Genomic DNA, 17,510 nt, shown 5'->3' with positions numbered 1-17,510 from the left:
ACATGTTTTTATGTCTGTAAATTACTTGTATAACAGTGTAGTTACATCCTGCAGTGTGAATGACTTGTATATGTTGCATTGACAAAGTAAAAGAGCTCCACGGTGCTGATGACAGTGAAATAATGTATCCCACAAAACTTTAAATATGACAAAACATCAGCCTGAAGCATCAAAACATGCTCAAGAAAAAACTCACAATTATTCTATTTTCATCTTTTTCATGTGTGCAAAGACACAGCAGAAAGGTCACATGGGTTTCTAAATGTGATCGTATAAACTTTTTAAAATGGAATATGCACCAGATCTCTTCACAACAGATACTTACCCAACTTCCACCAGATCCCAGATCCACGTCTCAGGGAAGAAAGAGCGAGCTGTCTCTATTGGTGCAGCTTCAGGAGGAAGATGCCCAGCAGATCCCAGACCAGGACTACTTAGTTGAATAGAACCATCTCCAAACCGGGGAGCCATAGCTAAATAAAAAAAGAAAAATTAATTTCCTGTTTTCTTTTTGGTAAATACAAAGCAAAATTTATAGCCAGACACAACACAAACAAGTGAATGATTCACCATAGTAGACATGAGGAGAGCCATCATAGTAGACTTTTCCTTTGAACTTGAGGCATGAAGGCAATCGAATAAGCAAGTTTGTCGCCATCTTCAGTCCGACTTTCTACATATTTCAGCAGCACACAAAGATCAGCAAAAACTGGTGCAACAACAAAAACTATTGTATTTAGATTAAGTTTGACGGACTCACAGGTATACTTGTATTTTACCTGGAAAACTGCATAAGCATCATTTTGCCCTTGACTGGGGTGCGGCAAAACATATCTTTTTGGTCTTACATTAAGGCATTCTGTAGCATCATCAACCTCATACGGGATACCTGAGGATTTCTTGAGTGGGAGCAAGTCAAATATCTGAAAAGAAAAGTGCAGATCAGCAAAACCTCCAAACATTTATTGCCTGCCTGGTCACATTTGATCCACATGTGTTTTTTAACTCTTACCTGTAGTACTGGTGTAAATACAAGTACAGATTAGGCTCAAATCAATTGCTACATTATCTAAGAAGAATTCTGAAAAAATAAATAAATAAAAATGATCAAGTCAGCAGTAAGTGTTCGCAGATGTGAGGTGTTGTAGTTGAAGTATCTGTTTACCAAATGTTACAGAAGTTCTACAATTTTACTATAAACACCACATCGTTCTTAGTGACTTATATGGCTACAGTAAGTGTTCTCCATTTGAAGCTGTCTCTGTAGCTCCTTAAACTCACCAAGTATCACTTTTTCCAGGTTTTGCTGTATGTTTAACATCAACAAATACTCGTGTATTTGAGCAGTTTTGGTGCAAAGTTAAATTCTTCTCGAGTAAAGCAGACAGTGATTGGCAGGTCATACACTTGTTTGCATGGTTGAATTATTTGCTAAAAAAAAAAAGGTCATGATCCTGGATTTATCTCCATGCTGAAATATTAATTTGCTCAAAAGGAATTAATTTTATAAGATTAAAATATTGCTGTCTGCAACCACATGAGCAACAAGCATGGTACTTACTTACTCGCTAGAAAGACTGTCATCACAGACACATGCATTTGTAACCTTGTATTTTTTATACCAGTTTGCTTTAAGACAAACTCAGCATTTGACTGTTTAAAACAGTTCAATGTACGACTGCCCAAAGAATACTTATCAGGACACAAGTACCGGAGCGAAGGCATGAGCTGCTGGTAACTCACGACACTACGGGCTCTGGAAATAAGGGATGTGTCCACCTCACTGGTGTTAATATCAGCAGTTACCTTATCTGCATCCAGAGTCTTCCCAGGCTCCTTGATGAGAACGCTCTTGTCGATGGCGCTCACACCACACAGAGAACGTGGCAGGGCCGTCACCTGCATGTTGGTCTCTTCACCTGGGACGGCTGAAGACGGTGAAAACTCCACTGACACCTGACACACACAAAACACCCGTAGAAGTTTAGTGACTGTGATGAGTCCCCACTCACAGCTGGCTAAATGAGCTGCTTCACTGTGGTGAGTGACAAATCATGAGTCCCATGTGATGGCTGTAGCCCACGTTGGACACTGTATGAACACTGTGTCAGTGTTAGATAGGTAGGACTTGCATCATCATTGAAAAAGTGCTTGTATAAATGGGAGTGAGCGGGTCATGAGGTCATATAAAGAAGCAATTTGAGTCCTCAGGTAGAGTAGAAACAGCTGTGCAACAACCAGTCCATTTACTGATGCTAGAAATCCTCAGGTGATTTAGCCAACTGAATTTGACTTTGATTTGAACGACATGGCATGACTGCAGACACCAAACACACAGCACACCTCTAGAATTACACTCACCTTGTTGCTGAAGCATTTCTCAGTAGAGAAGTCAGCACTGTGGGCAATTACATCCTCACTTGGCAGGACGGCATAAGCCACAACCTGGAACTCTGGAGCCATCTCAGGAGACACTCTGACTTTAAAGGACACCTGGCCCTCATTCACTGAAACACAGGTCCAAACATGCATCCACAGATCAACAAAACAGACCAACGCCAATGCTTGGCTGTGGCATTTGTGGAAATATGGAAATTTTACCCGATCTATCTTGCACTTGAACCCGTGTTTGTCCTTGCATGGTGACAGCTCCTCTGGACAACACCTGGAAGACAGAAATCATTTAAAAACAAGAATGAACTAGCACTGATATCTGTGGACATCAGAGATGGGCAGTGACGCGTAATCTGATTACTTTTTTCAAGTAAAGTAAGGGATTACTATTGCAAAATCGGTAATTAGATTACCGTTACTTTCCCGTAGGAACGCTGCGTTACTGCGTTACTAAAACCGTGATTTTTTGCGAGAATGTCTCACGACAGTGACGTAAGCGAGTGCGCCGTTAGTGACAACAGTTGTGTGCAGATCAACAGTGGATCACATATTGATTGTGGGAGAGAGTATGAGCGTGCAGCGTTTAAAGCGTGGAAGTACTGACCTTACTTTGAGTTTGATTCCGTAAAAAGTGACAAAAACATTAGCGTCCGCTGTGCGTGGGAAGAAAACTTCTTTTTACAGCGAAAAAAAACCCTAAACTTCCGAGCAAGCACCGAGTAGCTACGACGTAATGGGAAACTCACAGAGAAACTCGCGGATTCTGAAAAAGTAGAATTGGGCTGAAAGATCTATCGCTTTATCACCTCTTCAGGTTGTAAATCGTTTTTTTAAAAAGTAACTAAGTAATTAATTACTTTTTGGGGAAAGCAATCAGTAATTAGTTACTGATTACTTTTTTCAAGTAACTTGACCAACACTGGTGGATATACACTACCAGTTAAAAGTTTTGACACACCTTCTCATTCAGTGTTTTTTTAATTTTTATTTTAATACTTTCTACAATGTAGATGCATACTGAAGCAAAGAAAAGTATATAAATATCTCTAAATATGTTTTATGTTTTAGAGTCCTCAGAGCTGCCCTTTGCTTTACTGGCAGTGAATGGTAATGGTAAATGGACTGGTTCTTATATAGCGCTTTTCTACTCCTTCTGAGCACTCAAAGCCCTGTACACAACTTTGCTGCACAACAGTGCTGCAAACCCTCGCCTGACATGTTTCACCTCACAGGTGAGCCTTATCAGTGTCAATTGGTGGAATCTCCTGCCTTCTTAATGGGGTTGGGACCATCAGTTGTTTTGTGCAAAAGTCAGGTTGGTACACGGCTGACAGAACAGCTGACACAACTGTTAGAATTCATATTTGAATGTGTCCCCAGGTGCAGTCACAAAAACCATCAAGTGCTACGATGAAACTGGCTCACATGCGGACCGCCCCAGGAAAGGAAGGCCAAGGGTCACCTCTGCTGAGGATAAATTCATCAGAGTCACCAGCCTTAGAAATCACAAGTTAACAGCAGCTCAGATTAGAGTCCAGATAAATGCCACACAGAGTTCCACTAGCAGGTAGTGATGGTAAATTTGATTCTTTTTGCTGAATCGAGTTTTAGTGAGTCACTCACCAAAGTGAATCGGGTGTTTTGAGTCATTTGAGTCACTGAGTCAGTTGACCAGAGAGTGCAAAAAATTTACATTTTCACTCAAACTTAATTTGTTTCCATTTTTTAGTAAATCCTACAGGTAAGATAAGTGATTGAAAAAGAAAAACAACCATTTTTATAGAGCAAAAAAGAGCAAAAAAAAAAAAGATTTCTAAAGGTAACATTTATTTTATTTATTTTTATTTTATTTTATTAGTATTTTCCTCACGTGTTAAATATATATTTTCTCATCTAAATGTCCACTGAGCTGTGAGCCAGGGGGCGGTAATGCGCCTTAACATTGGTTGCCAACCAAGCAGAAGAAGAAGCTGTGAGCCAGGAGGGAGGGGGTGAGTGAGTGAGTGAGTGAGTGATTCGTTTATGCTACGATTCAGCCAAGAAACACAAGGAATGGACATTAGACCAGTGGAAATCTGTGCTTTGGTCTCATGAGTCCAAATTTGAGATCTTTGGTTCCACCTGACGTGTCTTTGTGCGACAGAGAAAAGGTGAATGGATGGTTTCTACATGCATGGTTCTCACTGTGAAGCATGGAGGAGGAGGTGTGATAGTGTGTGTGTGTGTGTGTGGGGGGGGGGGGGCTTTGCTGGTGACACTGTTGGGGATTTATTCAAAACTGAAGGCACACTGAACCAGCATGGCTACCACAGCATCCTGCAGCCACATGCCATTGCATCATCTATTTTCCAACAGGACAACGACCCCAAACACACCTCCAGGCTGTGTGAGTGCTGTTTGACCAAGAAGGAGAGTGATGGCCTAGCCTCCACAGTCACCTGACTTAAACTCAAAGGAGATGGTTTGGGATGAGATAGAGCGCAAAAAAGGCCAACAAGTGCTCAGCATTGTTCACCAAATGATTAAATATGTGTTCATTCATTTTGATGTTTTGATGCCTTCAGTGAGAATCAATCGAAATAATTCAATTCAATTTATTTATACAGTACAAAATCAATAAAACTGTCACATCAAGGTGCTTTCTATTGTAAGGTAGACCCTACAATAAGATTAATAACAGGTATGATTAAATGCAGAGAGGTCTGTTAACACATAGTGAGTGAGAAAGGTGACTGGAAAGGAAACACTCAATGCATCATGGGAATCCCCCGGCAGCCTACGTCTATTGCAGCATAACTAAGGGAGGATTCAGGGTCACCTGGTCCAGCCCTAACTATATGACAGGACATTGGCCAATCAGATGAAAGGAAGAAAAATAGGGTCAAAATTTGTACTTGTAACTTGAAACTTGAGTGCAGAGTTTCTCACGTATTTTTTGGCTAAGTCCACACACAAATTCTTTTTTATGCACACATAAATTCTTTTTACACATACAAATCCTGAGAATCCTAAGATGCACAAAACAAAGGATTAGAAAAATAAAACAGAAAATAACTAAACGTGGAGTCACTAAAAGACGAGACTTGAAAAGTGTAGGGGAAACACAGGGAAAGCCTGATTAACTGAGAACAGAAATGACTAAATCTACGAAGGCCTAAGAATATAAATACTTAACAGAGAGAGAAAACTAAGGATATCATGAACAAAGGACCAAACACTGAGGCTAATTACTAAGCTGACAGAAAATGATGAGGGACAAAGCACAGGGACCAGACCTGAAGTCTGTGGAACCAGCTTCCACTTTGGATTCAGGAGACAGACGCCCTCCGAGTTTTACGTTTAGGCTTTTTCCTTTTTGCTAAAGCATATAGTTTGGGCTGGATCAGTATTTATGCTGAAATAGATCGAAGCTGCTGGATTCTCATGATGGACTGAAAGTTTCTTCTTCAGTCATGATGGGCATTACAACAGTAGTTTTTTAGCAAACACACAAAAAGTCTGGTCATGTTCAACTTTGTAGTAAACCCAGAGATAACTCACCAGATAAATGACATCCACAGACCCCGGAGACTCTCCCACTATAGTGTAGTTGACTGATATGTCTTCTTCATCACAGGGAAGTGATTTATCCTTCTTCTGTACCTCTAGAGAGCTGATTGTTTTAATATCGGGAGAAGACGGCTGGGACATGGATAATGTGTGAAATCCCCTGTCATAGTATGCAGTTCTATATCCCGGGTAGCCCACTGTTGGTGTCAGGCTTGCCTAGTTGGGGATAGGAAACAAAAATTTAAAAACTTGATCTACAAATAACATTGGTCAACGAGGCTTTATAAGCAAGGCAAAGGTGGAGGAAGATGAGTCATAAACTGTTTCAGGATTGCAGCTTCCTACTGTGGGAGGTATTTGGACATTTGCAGCCTATCACAAACCAATTGTGGCTTCTTGCTGCTGTCATGGCTGCATTAAATTACACATTGTTTCCGTGTGTCAGCTCACATGGAGTTGGATATCCTGGTCAAAGTTATCAGTGCTGAAAGAAAATGAGGCCACACCGTTGCTGTCAGTTGTCAGATTTTGTAGTGAGCGTGCTTGCCACATTTGTCCCGTGAACAGGTAGACCGGTGCGTCACAAACTGGTGTATTATTGTGGTACACTGCTCTGACCTGTTGAATAACACAATGCTCTATCAATGGAAAATACAAACAATTTAAATGTGCTTTGTACGACAAACTGAGCTGAAAACAACATGTTAGGCTTACTTTTCCTTCCACATTAGATCCCCGTTCCCAAACCTTGGGCACGTTAATGAAAGACACTTTTCCAAGGACGTAAGAAATCGTGACTCTCTTCTCTTGAGGGAGTGAAACACCTGAATGTAAAAACTTTCATGTTACAATCCTGTGAATGCCTTTTTGGTTAAATACACATCGATGTGTCATTTTAAAGGAATAACACAACTTGCCTGTTCCCTCTTCTTCCACTTTGGCCCTGATATCCAGAACATCTTGAAGCACCTTTTGGTCCATTTTAGTAAAAATTGACATGTTGAAGGAAAAAGTTGCACAGCCAGTCTTGTCTGCCTGGAAAGAGCAATAAAGAAAGAAAATCACTGATACAAGAATAAACCAAAATTAGAATCAAATCTCATTCACAATCGAATCTATAAAATATATTAAATGTTCAAACTAGAGATGAGTCATGAAAGACTTGAGCTCATTTAGAATTTGATGCAAGCAATATGGTTTAAAAATGCAGGGTGGGGGGACAAAAGTCTGGAGGGGTCAGTTGTACTAAACATAAACAGCTGAAGGAACATTTTGCAACTGATTATGTTACCTGGCAACAGATCATTCAGATAAACGTGTATAAAAAGATCATCATAGAGAGACAGAGTTTCTCACAAATACAGACGGGCGGAGGTTTACAAATCTGCAACAGACTGTGTCTGCAAATTGTAGAACAATGACAGAATAATTTCATTAATGTAAAATTATCAAGACGGGGAATATCTCATCATCTGCAGCGCATAATGTCATCAAAACATGCAAAGGATAAGGCTGAAATCCACTATCAGATGCAGTCTCCAGGTCCTTGGGCAGCAATGCATGAAAAACTGTCATCATTCTGCCACTCAGATCATTGCATGGCCTCAGGAGCACTTTCACAAATCAATATCTGCGCACAAAGTTCAAAAGTCAAATGTGAATGCGAACTGGAAACGCTGCGTTCTTTTCTGGGCAAAAGCTCATTTAAAACGACAAACACTGCTCTGTGCTCAGATGAATCGAAATCTGAAATTCTTTTTGGAAAAAACAGACGCTGTATCCTCCACAACATCCCAAACATCCTGTCGAGCTGGGCCTGTATAGCAGTATGATGGTATCACCTCACAAAACCACTGTATCGTTTAAATTTCCCAGCAGCATCTCATTTACATCCTCAAAATCTCAGTACTACCATATATATGTTATACAGTACTGTGAAAAAAATCTTCACCCAACCACCCTTTTTTTTGTTTGTTGGCTTCCAAAGAGCCAAACTTTGTTAATTTCTTCCTGCTTGAGCAGTTTTTGTTTAGACTTTGGCAGCTTTTACATTCATTTCCAGTTCAGTCCCCATACCTGATCATTTCTAGAGAAAGCTTTTTTTCTTTCATTCCTTTATTTGCATCAGGTACTTTATGTTGACCTATGAACCATCCAAGCACAACAAGGACACCTGCCTCAAGGGATTATTGTTTCTACACATAACAGACAACTTAGCAGACAACCAGTTTGAACTTGTATCACATTGTTGAGCAGCCTGTTGCAAAAGCACATCCTTTATTCCCATGTCCTTCTTTGAATCTAACAATGGGGTTTGAACTCATGGAAGCTTGCCTGAGAGACTTCAAAAAAAGAGAAATGAAGCCATAACTGTACCTGCTTTGTCTCTGTGTGGCAGGGCGCACTTATCTGCAATAGGGCCAAATCATCCTCACTGTGCACCAATATACCAAAACCTCTATACAAATTAGTAGGTCTGCACACATTGACTGTAACACGTCCTGGTACAGGCTGTCCATACGTGTACCTGTTTTAAGAAAAATAAGTAAACATTATGAGTCATTTGCTCTCCAAACTCCAGATTTTACAACACATAATTTGTCCTGAAAGAACTTTTCCTTACTTTGCACACACTTTAGCTTCAATGTCTTCCTGCCCAATACTCACTTCTTCAGATATATTTACTGTCACATCAAATTTGGGTAAAACTGGGGGAAATATGAATGTCAGCATTTGCACTCCATTACAACAAAGAATTTAAGAATAAATAAGACTGACTTACCATATTTCTCCACTTTGAAGTTGTGAGATATTTTCCTCTCACCCACTGACACAATGATCTGGTACGGTCCCTCAGGGGCCTCAGCGTCCAAGGAGTAAGAAAGCTGCAGTATTCTGCTATTGGATGTTTCATTTAGCCACTGTCCAATCCTGTTACTGTGAGGATCCTGTTAAATCAAGTGGCAGTGACAGCTACTACACATAGTAGTAGCTCAGTGTTCCAACATTCGAAAGAAGGGACTGCTCTCACAGCTAGAGATTGACGAGGTATAGCTTGAAACCTGGATCCCCCGTAGCCAGTTACCAAGATTAGGTGAAGTACACTCAGAAGGTCTGCTGGATGATGTTAATGCAGCATTACGGACAATACCTACAACCACGATTACCAACACTAACAAGCTGATCTACAATACGGCAGCAGTGATCAGTGAGATGCTTGGCTACAAGTTGAACAGCCACAAGGGGCAGTACCCTCCATGGAGAAGGAGGCTAGAGGGCAAGATCAAAGTAGCACGGAGGGAGGTTAGCCAACTAACGGAGTTGCAGAAAGGTGCGACAAAGAAGGTGCATAAGAAATACAGCAAACTGTCCATACCTGAGGCCTTGGAAACTGCCAAGCAAAGACTCACAGCCTTGGCCACCCGCTTGAGGAGGTACACTAGAGAGATAGAAGGCAGGAGAATAAACCACCTGTTCTCCACAGAACCAGCAAAGGTGTACTCTCAGTGGCAAGGGAACAATAAGAGAACAGCACCACCAAGGCTGGAGACGGAGCAATACTGGAAGAGCATATGGGAGAAGGACGCAACCCATAACGGCAATGCTCAGTGGCTAGTGGATCTGAGGGCAGACCACAGCGACCTCCCTGAACAGGGTCCAGTAACCATCACAGTGGCAGATATCCAAGAAAGGGTCTCCAGTATGAAGAGTTGGACAGCACCAGGGCCCGACATGGTTCACGCCTACTGGCTGAAGAAGCTGACTGCACTCCACGAGCGTCTGGCAGCACAAATGAACCAGCTGCTAGTTAACGAGAGACACCCGGAATGGCTAACCGAAGGTCGGACGGTCCTGATCCCCAAGGACCCCAAGAAGGGACCGGTCCCCTCCAACTACCGACCAATAACCTGCCTCAGTACTACATGGAAGCTCCTGTCAGGCATCATATCGGCTAAGATGAACAGGCACATGGGTCAATACATGAGTGGGACACAGAAAGGAATTGGCAAGAATACCAGAGGCGCAAAACACCAGCTACTGGTAGACAGAACAGTCAGCCGAGACTGCAAGACCAGACTGACCAACCTGTGCACTGCCTGGATTGATTACAAGAAGGCCTATGACTCAATGCCCCACAGCTGGATACTGGAATGCTTAGAATTGTAGAAGATCAATGGGACCCTAAGAGCCTTCATCAGGAACTCAATGGGGATGTGGCGTACAACACAAGAGGCCAACTCCAAGCCCATAGCACAAGTCACCATCAAGTGCGGGATCTACCAAGGAGATGCTCTCTCCCCACTGCTGTTCTGCATAGGCCTGAACCCCCTCAGTGAGATCATTAACAAGACTGGCTACGGATACCGACTACGGAACGGAGCAGTTGTCAGCCACCTCCTGTACATGGATGACATCAAGCTGTATGCCAAGAGTGAACGAGACATCGATTCACTGATCCACACTACCAGGCTATACAGCAATGACATTGGAATGTCGTTCGGACTGGAGAAGTGTAGTCGGATGGTAACAAAGAGAGGGAAGGTAGTCAGAACTGAGGGGATTGAACTACCAGAAGGCAACATTGCAGACATAAAGGACAGTTACAAGTACCTGGGGATCCCGCAGGCAAATGGGAACCATGAAGAGGCCGCTAGAAAGGCTGCAACCACCAAGTACCTGCAGAGGGTCAGGCAAGTCCTGAGGAGTCAGCTGAATGGTAAGAACAAGATCCGGGCCATCAACACGTACGCCCTGCCCGTGATCAGGTACCCTGCTGGGGTAATAGGCTGGCCAAAGGAGGAGATAGAAGCCACTGACATAAAGACAAGAAAGCTCCTTACCATGCATGGAGGGTTTCACCCCAAGTCCAGCACCCTGAGGCTGTACGCTAAGCGGAAGGAAGGGGGCCGGGGACTGGTGAGTGTCAGCACCACAGTCCAGGATGAGACAACGAACATCCAAGAATACATTGGGAAGATGGCCCCAACTGACCGAGTGCTCAGTGAATACCTCAGGCAGCAGAAACCCAAGAAAGAGGAGGGAGACGAGGAACCATCATGGAAGGACAGGCCCCTGCACGGTATATACCACCGGCAGATAGAGGAGGTGGCTGATATCCAGAAATCCTACCAGTGGCTGGACAAAGCTGGACTGAAAGACAACACAGAGGCACTAATCATGGCAGCACAAGAACAAGCTCTGAGTACAAGATCCATAGAGGCTGGGGTCTATCACACCAGGCAAGACCCCAAGTGAAGGCTGTGTAAAGATGCACCAGCACATAACAGCAGGGTGCAAGATGCTAGCAGGCAGGGCATACATGGAACGCCATAACCAAGTGGCCGGGGTAGTGTACAGAAACATCTGTGCTGAATACGGCCTTGAAGTCCCGAGGTCAAAATGGGAGATGCCCCCAAGGGTGGTGGAGAATGACCGAGCTAAGATCCTGTGGGACTTCCAGATACAGACGGACAAAATGGTGGTGGCTAACCAACCGGACATAGTGGTGGTAGACAAACAGAAGAAGACGGCCGTAGTGATCGATGTAGCGGTTCCGAATGACAGCAATATCAGGAAGAAGGAACACGAGAAGCTGGAGAAATACCAAGGGCTCAGAGAAGAGGTCGAGAGGATGTGGAGGGTGAAGGTAACGGTGGTCCCCGTGGTAATCGGAGCACTAGGTGCGGTGACTCCCAAGCTAGGCGAGTGGCTCCAGCAGATCCCGGGAACAACATCGGAGATCTCTGTCCAGAAGAGCGCAGTCCTGGGAACAGCTAAGATACTGCGCAGGACCCTCAAGCTCCCAGGCCTCTGGTAGAGGACCCGAGCTTGAAGGATAAACCGCCCGCAGGGGCGTGCTGGGTGTTTTTTTATATATATATATATATCGTTTCCCTTGCCTCTAAAATGACAACAATGCCAATGAAAAGGCAGGTGTAAAAACACAATAATTCTTTTGAACATTTGTTTATTTGTTCATTTTCTATAATACCAATGAAAGGAATAATAAGCTGGTAAGGCCATTGTCAGCTATGAGTCACAGGGAGCTAGCTTTCTAACTTTACTGGCAGTGCAAAGTTGTGGTGACAGCAGGACTTGACTGGGAATCTGGCATTCTGGACATTTTCCTGTTGGCTGTAAAACCAGTACAACTCTTTGTTGTCAATATCATTATACAGGCTTAAAGACTGGCTGGAATGGCAGCTGCACCTGACCCTACGAGCGCTGGCAGCAATCTCTCTGGTGTATTTTTTTGAACACTACTTTTCACTTTTACTTAATAATATTTTAAAGTAATGCTACTCTTACTTGAATAACATTTTTGGATACTCGACCCACCTCTGCATATATGCAACCCAATTTGTCCAGTTTTGAAACTGTCAGTGACCTGGAGTAATACTGCAGAAGCAGTGTGTACATAAGCAGTGAGCAGGGAACAATCAAGTCTGACTCCATGTGTTCAGCATTGTGTTGATGCATTTACAGCAGAAGTAAAAAAAACCTTTTCTGGAGATATTCTCTTACCTGAAGTTCAATGACATCATACTGAAAGAAAGAACCAAAGACAGGTGGAGTTAAGAAATTGTTGTGTAAATCACTGCATCTCAATTCTAAACAGCATCATTAATAACACTGTTCAAAAACTCACCAGCTGATTGGCCGGTCGCATCTTATTATCCATCGCAACGACTCTGAAATTCACTGTGAGAAAAATTTTAAAGAGATTGTGTCTCTGTTTCTCTCCTTATACTTTAAAACAAAGGTCCATTAGGGTTGGGGCCATGACTGCTAAAATTAACAAAATAAACACTTAATTACATTACTAATTAAAATGGAAATAATTAATTAAATATCTAAACAATTTTATTATTAATTAAATTATGTATTTTGAGTTTCAATTTTCAATTAAATATTTCATGGTTGCTGTGCTGCAGTGCATCGTGATCTGTCACTGCAGCTTATCAACAAACACAACATCTGATTTTTACCCTACACAGCAAGTCAATACAGATCTCAGATAAGGGACTGATATGAATTGGTGGTTATGTGGACAGACCGACCAAATGCTTGAAGGTTGCACTACATAAAAATAATAAAATCATATTTGGTGACACGGCAAGTATTTTAAAATATTTCTTGTGGTGTAGCTCCATCAGGTCCGAATGGCTGTGTGCATTAAGCAGGGCACACTAAATAAACAGACACCCGGCCAAAGCATTAAATTGTCTGTGTCCCTGAGTTTGATGGGTGACAGATAAAACTGATTAATGAACACAAAATAATTAATTAAATTGAAAACCAATAATTGGACAATGAAATAATTAACTATCCTTGTAAATAATCAAAATGAGAAAAAATGAATTGAATATATAAAAAGATCATTAAATATGTGCTGGAAACTGGAAATCAGAAATAAAAACCTAAATGTGTGTTGGTGTACGCTCAATTATCCAGGTAAGTAAATCTCCAAAAGTTGATTCTGTTCATCTGGACGTTTTCAGTGGAGAAATTGATCCAGGTGACTTCTTCAATCTCAGCTGACTGCAAGTTTCCCCAATCTTATAAACAGTACATTTGCATAATGACTGAAACCAGCCCACTGAAGGAACAATCTGCCGTTCGCTACATGGAAGAAGTGCAAAGCAGAGCTCTGGTATCGCACCCTGGCTGGAACAAAACAAAGTCACTGGTTCAGGGTTTCCCCACTGAAAACATCCAGATGAAAAGAAACTTTTTGAGATCATTCAAATAACTTATTACATTATTTAAATGAAATCACTGATATTTAATTAATGTATATACATACATATATATATATATATATATATATATATATATATATATATATATATATATATATATATATATATATATATATATATATATATATATATGTGTATATATATATATATATATATATGTATTTTTTAGACTACACGCCTTTGGAGCAGAGGATCGCAAGTTCGATTCCTGCCTGGGGCGTCTGTATCCAGTAAGGGTCCTAAGGCTAGACCCCCTATCCTAAGCGAGCCTACCGCAGACATGAGCGAGACAGATAAATATGAAGGCATGCCGGCTCGGACGTCGCCCGGATCAACAAGGTCCGCGTCAGGTGTTGAGGAACCAGGGCACCCTGATGACAAGTGGGCTACTGGAACAAGAAGGCATCGGTGGGCAAGAGACGAAAACAGGGCGTTGTTGGAATGCTACTACGCAAGTAACCTTGGCGGAAGGGGCTACACGAATAGAATGAGGTACCTATGGATTCTTCGATACCCAACATCCACAATGACGGTGAAACAACTAGTAGCTCAGTGTTCCAACATTCGAAAGAAGGGACTGCTATCACAGCTAGAGATTGACGAGGTACAACATAAATGCTACGGCAAGGAGGAGTCAGGACACCAGGTCACCCCCACCCGAGATTGGGTACATAGCCCCAAGTGCGATAGGAGAAGGATCGTTGAGTGCGAGAGGAACTGACCTAAAAAATAGGATCATGGCCAAGCTTGAAACCTTGGTTACCAAGATTACGTGAAGTACCTCCAGAAGGTCTGCTAGATGATGTTAATGCAGCACTACGGACGATACCTACAACCACGATTACCAACACTAACAAGCTGATCTACAATACGATCAGTGAGATGCTTGGCTACAAGTTGAACAGCCACAAGGGGCAGTACCCTCCATGGAGAAGGAGGCTAGAGGGCAAGATCAAAGTAGCACGGAGGGAGGTTAGCCAACTAACGGAGTTGCAGAAAGGTGCGACAAAGAAGGTGCATAAGAAATACAGCAAGCTGTCCATACCTGAGGCCTTGGAAACTGCCAAGCAAAGACTCACAGCCTTGGCCAGCCGCTTGAGGAGGTACACCAGAGAGATAGAAGGCAGGAGAATAAACCAGCTGTTCTCCACAGAACCAGCAAAGGTGTACTCTCAGTGGCAAGGGAACAATAAGAGAACAGCACCACCAAGGCTGGAGACGGAGCAATACTGGAAGAGCATATGGGAGAAGGACGCAACCCATAACGGCAATGCTCAGTGGCTAGTGGATCTGAAGGCAGACCATAGCGACCTCCCTGAACAGGGTCCAGTAACCATCACAGTGGCAGATATCCAAGAAAGGGTCTCCAGTATGAAGAGTTGGACAGCACCAGGGCCCGACATGGTTCACGCCTACTGGCTGAAGAAGCTGACTGCACTCCACGAGCGTCTGGCAGCACAAATGAACCAGCTGCTAGTTAACGAGAGACACCCGGAATGGCTAACTGAAGGCCGGACGGTCCTGATCCCCAAGGACCCCAAGAAGGGACCGGTCCCCTCCAACTACCGACCAATAACCTGCCTCAGTACTACATGGAAGCTCCTATCAGGCATCATATCGGCTAAGATGAACAGGCACATGGGTCAATACATGAGTGGGGCACAGAAAGGGATTGGCAAGAATACCAGAGGCGCAAAACACCAGCTACTGGTAGACAGAACAGTCAGCCGAGACTGCAAGACCAGACTGACCAACCTGTGCACTGCCTGGATTGATTACAAGAAGGCCTATGACTCAATGCCCCACAGCTGGATACTGGAATGCTTAGAATTGTAGAAGATCAACAGGACCCTAAGAGCCTTCATCAGGAACTCAATGGGGATATGGCGTACAACACTTGAGGCCAACTCCAAGCCCAAAGCACAAGTCACCATCAAGTGCGGGATCTACCAAGGAGATGCTCTGTCCCCACTGCTGTTCTGCATAGGCCTGAACCCCCTCAGTGAGATCATTAACAAGACTGGCTACGGATACCGACTACGGAACGGAGCAGTTGTCAGCCACCTCCTGTACATGGATGACATCAAGCTGTATGCCAAGATGTCTAAATGACTCGGGTAAAGTTTGTAGCATGCGTGCTTGTTGTTTTTGTCTGCTTCCACTTGTCTTTGCACTAGGATGATGTCGGCGTAAATGTGCAGTCATATTCGTTGTGTTCCCACTAGTGCTGTCAGCGTTAATCTGAAATGACGTTAAAGCCACAACACGGCAAATCTCTGTTAACGACCTACCGCGTTCGACTACTCCACCTAGGCTGCACTGTCGAGCGCAGATCCACTGAGCTCTCAACACAGACAGCGTCCTCAGAAGAAAAGTTGATAAAATAAATTGAAATTTTGTATTGTTCGATACATATGCGTACCGAACCGAAAGCACTGTATCGAACGGTTCAATATCGATACAGGTATTGTTGCACCCCTAATATATATATATATATATATATATATATATATATATATATATATATATATATATATATATATATATATATATATATATATATATATATAAAATTTATTTAAATTGAATTGGTATCACTAATTTATATTTTAATTAACAAGACATTTCATTTATTGTCTAATTATGTGTTTCATACATTTTGGCACCCGTGGCCCTCCACTTTGGTGCTTTAAATTCCATGTTTGAACATAATTTAATTGTGAACAATAAAACTATTAAGGATAAAACCATTAAACTTTCACATAAAATGAATTTGACTCTAATCGGGGACAGATGGTACAAACAATAAATCATGTCTGAGTGATATAATATGGACTTTGCCCTTTGGGGGGAGTCATGCACTCTGAGTATTCTGCATGTTTTATTTTGCATTACTGTGAATTTTTAAAATAGTTATATTCAAAGATGGACTCAGATTTCAAAGTGCGAACAAATATTTCGGTCGATGGACCGTATTAAATATCTTGAAAAGCGTTTGCTAAATGAAGCACAACTTTCACATCAATCATTGCATGTGTGTCCAAATTTTGGACCATAAAACTTGTTACACAAATTGGAGATGGTGGAGCAGCTGGCTCATGATGTTGGAATTTGAATGAACTACATGTCTTATATTAACAGCACATTGTTACCTTTTTGTCCAGGGAGGTAGATGGGTTTGTCTGTTTGGATGAATGTGACGGGATCAGACGCTCGGATCATCACTTTTCTGACTTGTTTGGAGTAAAATGTGTCTCCTCGTACCTCCACCTGAAAATGTTGCACCTCCTTTTGTACCAAAGGAGCCTGAGACAGTGGGATATTTAGATAGTCATTAAAGCCTATAATGCTTACGATAACAACTAACACACACTTTGTGTGTGAAAGTGCTGGTTGCCAACCTCAAACTGAACACAGTTTTGAAAGGCCTCATTTGACGTATGCGTGAATAAGGTTGTGTTCTTCTCTCGGGACATCAAAGTGACAGTCATGACCAGAGTCCCACTGGGCTGTCGGAGAGTTGCACAGAATTTGGCCTCAGCTCCAGCTTCAATAACTGCAGGAATGGCCACCAGGTACTGGCTGCATACAGCATCACACATACAGCAGGTACTGCAGTGAACAACTCACACAGACAAAAACACGCTGAAGACAAACTCACGGTTCAGCCACCGCTTGATCCACACGTATCCAGCTCAGGAGGACACACAGAGTGCAGCTCAGGATCCAGAGACGGTCCATGACTGGTTGTGATCGTTCTCAGTGTCAGCTTCGGCTAAATATCGGCTGATCGTCCCCACCCAC

The 17,510-nt window shown here is 42.6% G+C and overlaps 1 protein-coding gene across 1 annotated transcript in view; it reads right to left on the bottom strand.

The window, feature by feature from the left end:
- The window catches only part of LOC146634237 (alpha-2-macroglobulin-like), a 37,168-nt gene extending 19,658 nt beyond the window's left edge, over positions 1-17,510 (bottom strand). Inside the window, exons 1-18 of the mRNA XM_085375226.1 lie at positions 17,368-17,510; positions 17,108-17,288; positions 16,859-17,012; positions 12,593-12,645; positions 12,469-12,489; positions 8,726-8,891; positions 8,567-8,651; positions 8,320-8,470; positions 6,861-6,978; positions 6,658-6,767; positions 6,394-6,561; positions 5,935-6,159; positions 2,602-2,665; positions 2,362-2,507; positions 1,807-1,956; positions 780-923; positions 571-673; positions 326-473 (exon numbers count right to left, since the gene is read on the bottom strand). Coding sequence (XP_085231352.1) covers positions 326-473; positions 571-673; positions 780-923; positions 1,807-1,956; positions 2,362-2,507; positions 2,602-2,665; positions 5,935-6,159; positions 6,394-6,561; positions 6,658-6,767; positions 6,861-6,978; positions 8,320-8,470; positions 8,567-8,651; positions 8,726-8,891; positions 12,469-12,489; positions 12,593-12,645; positions 16,859-17,012; positions 17,108-17,288; positions 17,368-17,447 — 2,267 coding nt within the window. The 5' untranslated portion in view covers positions 17,448-17,510. The remainder of the gene's footprint in view (positions 1-325; positions 474-570; positions 674-779; positions 924-1,806; positions 1,957-2,361; positions 2,508-2,601; positions 2,666-5,934; positions 6,160-6,393; positions 6,562-6,657; positions 6,768-6,860; positions 6,979-8,319; positions 8,471-8,566; positions 8,652-8,725; positions 8,892-12,468; positions 12,490-12,592; positions 12,646-16,858; positions 17,013-17,107; positions 17,289-17,367) is intronic.

Source organism: Diplotaxodon limnothrissa, linkage group LG3 (assembly GCF_057381915.1).
Source record: "Diplotaxodon limnothrissa isolate DT_005_m linkage group LG3, D_limnothrissa_male_GT1.1, whole genome shotgun sequence".
In the NCBI taxonomy this organism is placed as follows: Eukaryota; Metazoa; Chordata; class Actinopteri; order Cichliformes; family Cichlidae; genus Diplotaxodon; species Diplotaxodon limnothrissa.
This window is presented reverse-complemented; position numbering and strand designations above follow the sequence as displayed.